General features: G+C 31.7%; 2 protein-coding genes across 3 annotated transcripts in view; one reads left to right on the forward strand and one right to left on the reverse strand.

Moving 5' to 3' along the window:
• Nucleotides 1-809, reverse strand: part of LOC101508563 (serine/threonine protein phosphatase 2A 57 kDa regulatory subunit B' kappa isoform-like) — a 2,415-nt gene extending 1,606 nt beyond the window's left edge. Inside the window, exon 1 of the mRNA XM_073369297.1 lies at nucleotides 2-809. Within this exon, the coding sequence (XP_073225398.1) occupies nucleotides 2-661 (660 nt within the window). The 5' untranslated portion in view covers nucleotides 662-809. The remainder of the gene's footprint in view (nucleotide 1) is intronic.
• A 3,110-nt stretch (nucleotides 810-3,919) lies between these two features.
• LOC101508240 (E3 ubiquitin-protein ligase At1g63170-like) lies at nucleotides 3,920-8,325 on the forward strand. 2 transcript variants are annotated; one of them, XM_004501222.4, is made up of 5 exons: nucleotides 3,920-4,162; nucleotides 4,287-4,962; nucleotides 5,928-6,053; nucleotides 6,148-6,433; nucleotides 7,920-8,325. In XM_004501222.4, the coding sequence occupies exons 2-5, from the start codon at nucleotides 4,409-4,411 to the stop codon at nucleotides 8,142-8,144; spliced, it is 1,191 nt and encodes a 396-aa protein (XP_004501279.1). In that variant the 5' UTR covers nucleotides 3,920-4,162; nucleotides 4,287-4,408; the 3' UTR covers nucleotides 8,145-8,325. The 2 variants fall into 2 exon arrangements, with proteins under 2 accessions (XP_004501279.1, XP_012571536.1); XM_012716082.3 differs by having other exon boundaries at nucleotides 4,023-4,162; nucleotides 5,925-6,053.
• The last annotated feature ends 93 nt before the right edge of the window (nucleotides 8,326-8,418 follow it).

An 8,418-nucleotide genomic window follows, 5' to 3' on the forward strand; every position in this document is an offset into this window, starting at 1 on the left:
GATCCTCCGATTCAAACAACTCCAACAATGTCGAAATAAAAGAATGATCAAAATACTTTTTTGCAACCTTAGCATCAAGACATGAAGATGTTATAAATTTAAGCAACAATTCATAAACAAGGTGAAGATGAGGCCAAGCAGGATCAAAAGATGGTTCATCATCATCATTCTCACCACCTCTATTAGCCCTATAATTTGGCGGGAAAACACGAAAGAGATTAATAGCACACATTCTACACATTGCAAGAATAGCAGGTTCACTAAACCTTGAAGACCCAAAAGTAGAAACAAAATCAACAAGTTCAACCAAAGTTCTTCTCTTTACATCTTTCTCAACAACGTTCTTACCAGGGTCGGTGAAATCAAACGAAACACAACAAAGGCTCAACTTGCTCACAAAAAGGTTCATTTTTTCCGAGCTAGGAACATCCTTAAAAGGCACCAACGGTTCGATCAACGACACGGTGCTCGCCGGAAAAACCGCCGCCGATGAATTCTTTTTCGATGGGTTGTTTTTAGCGGATGTACCACCTCCATTACCGCCGTTTGACCGGTTGTTTTTTCCGGCGGCACGAGGACTGGACGAGTCGCCTCGAGACGACTCGTCCGATTCAGGTTTTGATGCTTTGCGAGGAAGTTTACTCAGAAATTGCTTTAGCATGGCGACCCAGAAGTTTAAATCGACAAATTTCGAAGATTTAAAGGGAACCCATTAACAATTTAACACGAAAACGTTAATTTGTTCTAGAAGAACCGTGAAATGGAACAATGTGGGAGAAACAGGGTTATGAAACCCTAGATCTCGGTCATGGAAGGGAACCGTACATTCCAAACAATGTGATAAAAGCTGCATCAGATTGAGATGGGGAATTTAAATGGGTCAAGGGAAATTCGTGATTTTGTAGCATACATTGGTGAAAAATAAAAAATTGAAGATCGTAGGTTATAGCCAAAAAGGGGAAGAAAAAAATGAAATTGAAGATGTATTGCTACCAAAAAAGGATGGAGAATATAATAATAATTGAATTAAATTAACATTTTAAATTGGGAATTTTGTGAATTTTCTTGGGAATGAGGAAAAGAGAAAGGAGGAGAGTTATGATTGAATGTAGTAGGAAAGAATAAGAGGGTTCGGTTTGTATGAATGAAAAAAGGGAAATATGATGGTGAAGATGATGGAAGGTTTTATTTTGGAGGATGAAATGAAATTGAAACCCTCTTGAGCTGTTTCTTCCTGTCGTTTGATGATGAGCGAATAATGTGATCTACTATACTCATCAATCAAGTACAATGAGGCAAATGGGCTGGTTTTTTAACTTCTTTTTCCCTTAGTTTATGGACAAAAATTAATCAATAATCAAATGGTAATAATGGAGAAGGAATTGGATCTTGCATTTTTTATATATGCATAGGAGTATATACATTTAATATTAATATAATAATTGAAAAAATCAAAGAGAAAAAAAGGAGAAAAGCGTGAGTGGATTTTGGACAGAAACACGTGTAGTGATCATGTGTAAGTGAGGACATGTTAAAACTATAAATAAATAAATAAAGCTGTTAAAACGAGGACATGACAATAGTTTCGTAACCGTACTTGTGCCAGATTTACTGCGCGCGTGTAATTAGGATAATTGGGGAATTATACAAATGTGATTAAGTTATAATTTTATATTAATAAATAAAATAATTGGAACTTTATGATATGACTGGGTTGTTTTTTTAAGGTTAATAAATATGTTGTTTTTACGACATTTATTTTTTCGCGATACTACATATATTTTTAGTACCACATTTTATATCGACGTAATCGAAAATAAAGATAATATATTAATAATGCAAAGTTATTTTTACATTATAATCCAATTATATTAAATAAATAAGTAATTATTGTTGGTTAAAAAAGATATAATAAATTGAATCATTATTATTACATGGTCGTTTATGATTGATTATATAAACACCATAATAAAACAATAAAATAAAAAAATTTCACACTAAGATAATAGATAAAAAATATTGTATTAAAATGATGAAATAAATAAATAAAAAATTAAATATATATAAAAGTCTTATTTCACTAAAATAAACAAAGAAAATATTTTGCATAAAAAAAATATATATCTTAAACCACCGTTTTATAAAAATTGAAGAAGGTCTAAGTATATATTTTTTTATTTTATTTGTAGAAGATGGGGTCGACAGACTTCAAACAAAACTCATTTTAGACTGTAAAAATGCAAATTAAGTTATTAGAAGAATTAATAAGTTTAGTCTCAACGAGTTTGTTGGATTGGACTCCCTTTGACTAAAAAAGGAAATAAATAAATGTTCAAAGGATTTGTGGGGTTTGGGTCGGTAGTAAGATTTTGCCGGTCACTCCTAATAATTATACCTCAGTTCTAAAATATAAGTGAAAATAATTTTTTTAAATTCATATGTTTAATCTAAATTCTTAATCAATTGTATCAATTTATATTTTAAAATGGAATATTGATAATAATGTAAAACTCGAATCTCAAATAAAATACAAAAATTAGTCAAAAATAATGTATTTGATATAAAATTTAGATTAAATATATTAGTTTTACTTAATTAATTTTTATTTATAATTGATATCGAATGAAACGCTTTATTAAATAAGAGCTTTTGAATGGTTATTGTATATGTAAAAATATTTGATAAGTTAAGAATACGAATCTGAATTTAAAATATCTCTTCCGCATATTTAGTAGTATGAGTTTTTTCATTAAAAGATGAAAAAGATAATCTTATATGAATATCTTTTAACAATCCAAAAAATATATTGACATAAATAAAGAAGCCAAATACCTAATTACAGTAAAGTCAAATAAAAAAATAAATTATTGAAAAAATATTAAATAATCAAATGGTCAAATTACCTAATGGAAAAATACCTAATTTTATATCTTTTTGAGTTGGTTTTTTGAGGGGGATAAAATATATATTTTGATATCTATTTTTGATATTTAAAAAAAAATTAAAAGAACAACATGCTATTATTTCCTATTTATCATGTTGTTCTTACAATTTAAAAAAAATATCAAATTTATATTTAAATATAGACTAAACCCTTCAAAGTGTTCTCCTTCAAAACTCTCCAACCACACATCTCTCGTGTGGACTCTAAGGAATAAAACTATTGCATGGTTTAGGGTTTAGGAAAATTCATGGATAAAGTAATGGTTATGGAAAAAAAGTGCACTAAACATTTGTAGTAAAAGCTATATTCAAGGAAACTAATCATGTTTTTATTGAAAATATCTACAATATTAGAAGAAATCGCACCCCACAAACAAGTATTGATAATATGAAGTTTAAAATTAGCAATCATCACCTTTGACACTTATCGTATTCTTACAATATATTTTGCAAGAGAAAAAGACATGTAAGAGCATTTGAAAGATGAGTTTGAACTTAGAAGAACTAGAGAATTTAAAATTCATGCATAAAATTAAAGATTATACTAAAAATGCAGTTACCTAATAATGATATATTGACAATAATTATATTGATGACAATGTGAAAAGCAAGACTATTCATCAAAGCATAAACTTAATTTATACAATCATACATTAAACTTGAAAAATAGTATTTCTTGATGAATATTTTGATAGAATTTTAACATAGACTTATAATTATAGATACAAACTTATAACATATTTACATTATTATAAAATAAATAATTGTTGTGAAAACAATAGGAGAGGTGAATTATCTTAATTGTTGTAATATGCACATTCTCAATTTATAACCCATAATAGGCACATTTAATTTTATACTTATAATAAAATTGTATATTTTGAAATAATTTGGAATGCTATGTTATGTGTGGTGTGAGGTGTAGAGGATTATGGGTTGTTGAATATGAGAAGCTGACGCCATTCATTTCCCCTTTGCCCTTTTCCTTATTTTCTCCAATCTCAGAAGCGATAACGGGCGGGCCCCACTTCCTCCTTCAACTCCCACACAAAAACGCTGCCGTTTTCAGTTTTTTGTTTCCACCATAACAGAACAAAACGGGAGCGATTCTTTGAGTGCTTCATCTTTTTTCAATATCACTCAATCCTTTAATTTAATATCTTCCCTTACAACCCAATTACCTAACTAAACCCCTTCTCTTACGCTAATTAATCACAAGGTATCATTGTCTTAATTTCTTTTCCCCTTTTTTCTTTTCTTTCTATTTATTTTCTAATTTGTTCGCTATGCAAAAACAATCTTCCGTGTCTAATTCAGATTTTGCATTTGAAATATTTTGACAGAAAAAATAAAGGCTGCAATAACACACGAACATGAACATGAACATGAACAAACGAGAATAGAGAAATTCCTATGTTGTTGTTGTTGTTGTTCAACGACTTGATGATTCCTTTGTTGGAATCGGATGGAGGGTGCTGTTTCACCTCAATCTGAACAAGGATTGTTAATGGCACAACAACCCAATCACCATGTAATTGATATAACTGAAACTTCTCATGAAACTGAAACCTCACCAATTCGCCAAACAAGTGTTACTGAGGTAGATTTTCGTGTAGCTAGGTTGCGTGTTTCATCGAATGGGTCCAATTCTAGAATGATACGAGGGGATTCACGAGGGGAAGGAGGAAGTCGTAGGACTCCATTGAATTCGGGGTTATGGATTTCTTTGGAGTTGTTTTTCACAGTAATTCAGATTGTTGCTTCTTTACTTGTTCTTTTTTTGTCCAAAAATGAACATCCTCATGCTCCATTGTTTGCTTGGATTGTTGGTTATGCTTCTGGGTGTGTTGTTTCACTCCCTTTGTTATTTTGGCGATATTATGCTCGACGTGACCAATCTCCCACTATTGATGATCCTTCGGGGACACTTCTTTCAAATTCATCCACAATTCAAGGTGAAGAAGATGTTCCTGTTGCATCCTCTGGTAGCAATCGAGCTTCATGGTTGATGAATCCGAGGTATTGTTGTTGTTTTTGTTATTTTTTTAACTAGCATAATTGCATTAATCACTACTTTAACATTAATGACAAATCAAAGCAGCCAAGGTTGAATCTTAGTGGATTGTGGCCGCAAGAACACTGGCATTTACAACACTCAGTCGCGATTTTGTTATGCTTAAATTCATGTTATTTAATACTTGTTTTCTTTTGCCTTAGAATCTTTTTTTTTTTTTTGCCTTCAAATAGTTTGACCTAGAAGCTCGATTTTAGCTTGGTTTTATGGTGACTCCATAAGTTACTCCAACTTTAGGGAACACCAAAAAGGATGAAAGTTTTAGTGGTGAACTCACATTAGAGTTTAATCCTCTTTCATGTTGATGAAGATGGGTTTGATGATAGCTAAGAATCTATTCAGGATTTAGACATTTTATTCCTTAGGTATTAGTTTGTAGCCTGGAGTCGATGGGATCTTGTTTGGACATATTTTGTTTCTTCCATTGCTCTTTAGTACGACCAAATATTTATTAATTATATTACAAATAGTTATAGCCATGAACCTGTGTTTTAATCTTAGGGTGCTTCCCTTTAAGACTAATCAACCTGTGAGAATAATGGATTGCTTTGAGCTAGTACTTTGATATTTATGTACTAATCATTGCCTCAGTTTGAATGGGAAATGATATACACAGTGTACTTATAACATGTGATCAGAGTAAGGCCTTCAAGGTGCTCTTTTGTATCACATCCCTTGCTTTTTGCATAAATTTGGATGCTGCGTCTTTCTGTGTAGTTGTGTGGTAAAGGCTATTCTTGAGAATGTTAATGATAGATAGATACTAATAATCAAGACACTTAAGAATCTATTGAATTTGTCTGTTTAATTTATTTTTTGTTGAATATTTACTATTCAGTCACTAATAGCTATAACTCCTTTGTAAGAAGTTTATAAAGTTGCTAAGCTCTTGCCTGCATTTAATCAGCAGACTGAAGATACTTATGGAATACTTCAAAATCGCCGTAGATTGCTTTTTTGCAATATGGTTTGTTGTTGGAAATGTATGGATTTTTGGAGGACATTCTTCAGCTAATGAAGCTCCTAACATGTACCGGTATGTATAGCTTCTCAGCAACTCTTACATTCAATATTATGTTTTTTTTTTTCAGAGCCTGCATTTATATCTCTGTTTCTCTTTTGCTTGACAGGTTATGTGTAGTGTTTCTTACTTTTAGCTGTGTCGGTTATGCAATGCCCTTCATTCTATGTGTAACAATCTGCTGCTGTCTTCCTTGTATAATTTCCACTCTTGGGGTCACAGAGGATCTGACACAAACCCGAGGTGCAACCACAGAATCTATTAATGCTTTACCGACTCACAAGTTCAAATTGAATAGAAACAAAAGCAGAGATGAAAGCACTCCAGATGTTTTTGAAGGTGGAGTTGTCGCCGGAGGAACTGAAAAGGAACGCATGATCTCTGGAGAAGATGCTGTAAGTACCAATTGATATTTATTTGTTAATTTACTCAGGATACTTAAGTAAAACTTATGTATGATATTTAGGTTTTTCTTTCGAGCTACTGGGTTAGGTAGAAACCTTTAACTGACAATAGAACCTTAAAAATATTGTCATATATACCCAATTCACGAGGCGGTGAACTTTGATTTTGTGTTAGTGCTAACTGGTAATGTCATCAACTTTTGATAATTGCACAGCAAAAAATCTAAAATACCATTGCTTAGTTTGTGGAATCATATATGGTAATCTGAACGTCAAGCCAATTTGTTTCATGGTTACTAAGCAGTTTAATGATGCCTACTCCTAATTTTCAAGTTTCTATGAGTTAGTCTCTTACTCCGTCAGTTCCTAGGTGGCTTCTAGGGTGAGGGTTCAATCAAGTCCCTCACAGGTGGAGCATATAAAAAATACCATTAGATCAAATCTATGGTCTTGATTTTATATATAAAAAAAAAAAGAGAATATATACACATTTTCACACACAAATATGTCCCGATCTCTTCTCCAACTTACCAAAACAACTTCATTTTCCCTCCTCTTACGATGACCATCGGCAACCTGCACACCTTTAATGACTATGTTTCTCCAATGTTGTTTCAATGGTGAAAATTTACAAGGTTCATATTTTTTTTTCTATGGCTAAAAAATGATTTTCCCAAATTGGAAAAAAAAGTGAAAGATAATATCTGTTTTTTTTTTCCTTTTGTTTTTGTTATGGCCTTTCATATTTAAATTGGTATTGGAAGTATCTTCAAAAACTACTTTTGTTCGTGTGTGGTAACCACTGTGTTTCAACAAACTACATTGGTTAATATTTTCTCCATTTCAAGATCTACGAGAGTCCTCAAGAAATTGTGTCATTGAAACAATATGTGAAAAATGATGAAACCCTCAACATTTGGTACCTTTTTTGTTGAGAATGAAATGGATGATAAGAACAAATAAAAGTACAGTTACAAAGTTTTTGAAACACCATTATATTGCCATTTTGTGAGAAATTCGTCCCTATTGTAACTTTGAGATTTATGGGTGTGTGATATGTATTTTTCTGAGATTGTACCAGATTTTGCATGGGCAATAGAGGACACTAATAGAGAAGATAAAGGAATATGATTGTGTGTTGAAATGTCTACATGTTCTCATTTTTATTTTAATAAATGGAAACCTTGTCTCACCTTAGACGCCACCCTGTTCCTAATCTTTGGTATTTTAGTTTTTTATTTTTGACCCAAAGTTTTGGTTGTTTTAGAAAATCGAGATACAATTAAGCATGTTTTTCTCGTTGTATCCATGCAAAGCATGCATTAAACAAATTAAGGGGAAAAAGTTTGTATATATCTAAATTTATTATTCCTTAATATGTGTGTCTATACATTAAACTTCCTTAGTATTGTTTGCGTTTGATGAGTTTGTCTACTGGCCATGACTGTAGTATTGTACTTTCCACGCTTGTGTGCAGGTTTGCTGCATATGCATAGCAAACTACGAAAATAACGACGATTTGAGAGAATTGCCATGTTCTCATCTTTTCCACAAAGAATGTGTAGACACGTGGTTGAAGATAAATGCATTATGCCCTCTTTGCAAGAGTGAAGTTGGTAATGTTACAGATGAACCTGCCATTGGGGAAAATACCAGCCAACAAAGGGGTGATGAGAATGGTCTTGCCAATACTTCATTGTAATCTATTTACAAATATATGGTCATGTACAAATTACACAATTGCACAGTTTTGTAAAGCTTTTCCTTCTATCTACCCACTCTTTTCCTTGGATGGATAGTGGAACTTAAGTGAGTTCATATTTGTCAATGCCCTTATACTGGAGTTATAAGTGAATACAAATTATACTTGCAGTCTTCTTGCAGAGGCTTTGGTGGGAGAGAATAATAATAATAATAATAATAATAATAATAATAATAATAATAATAATAATAATAATAATAATAATAATAATAAT

Source organism: Cicer arietinum, chromosome 5 (genome assembly GCF_000331145.2).
Source record: "Cicer arietinum cultivar CDC Frontier isolate Library 1 chromosome 5, Cicar.CDCFrontier_v2.0, whole genome shotgun sequence".
Classification (NCBI taxonomy): Eukaryota; Viridiplantae; Streptophyta; class Magnoliopsida; order Fabales; family Fabaceae; genus Cicer; species Cicer arietinum.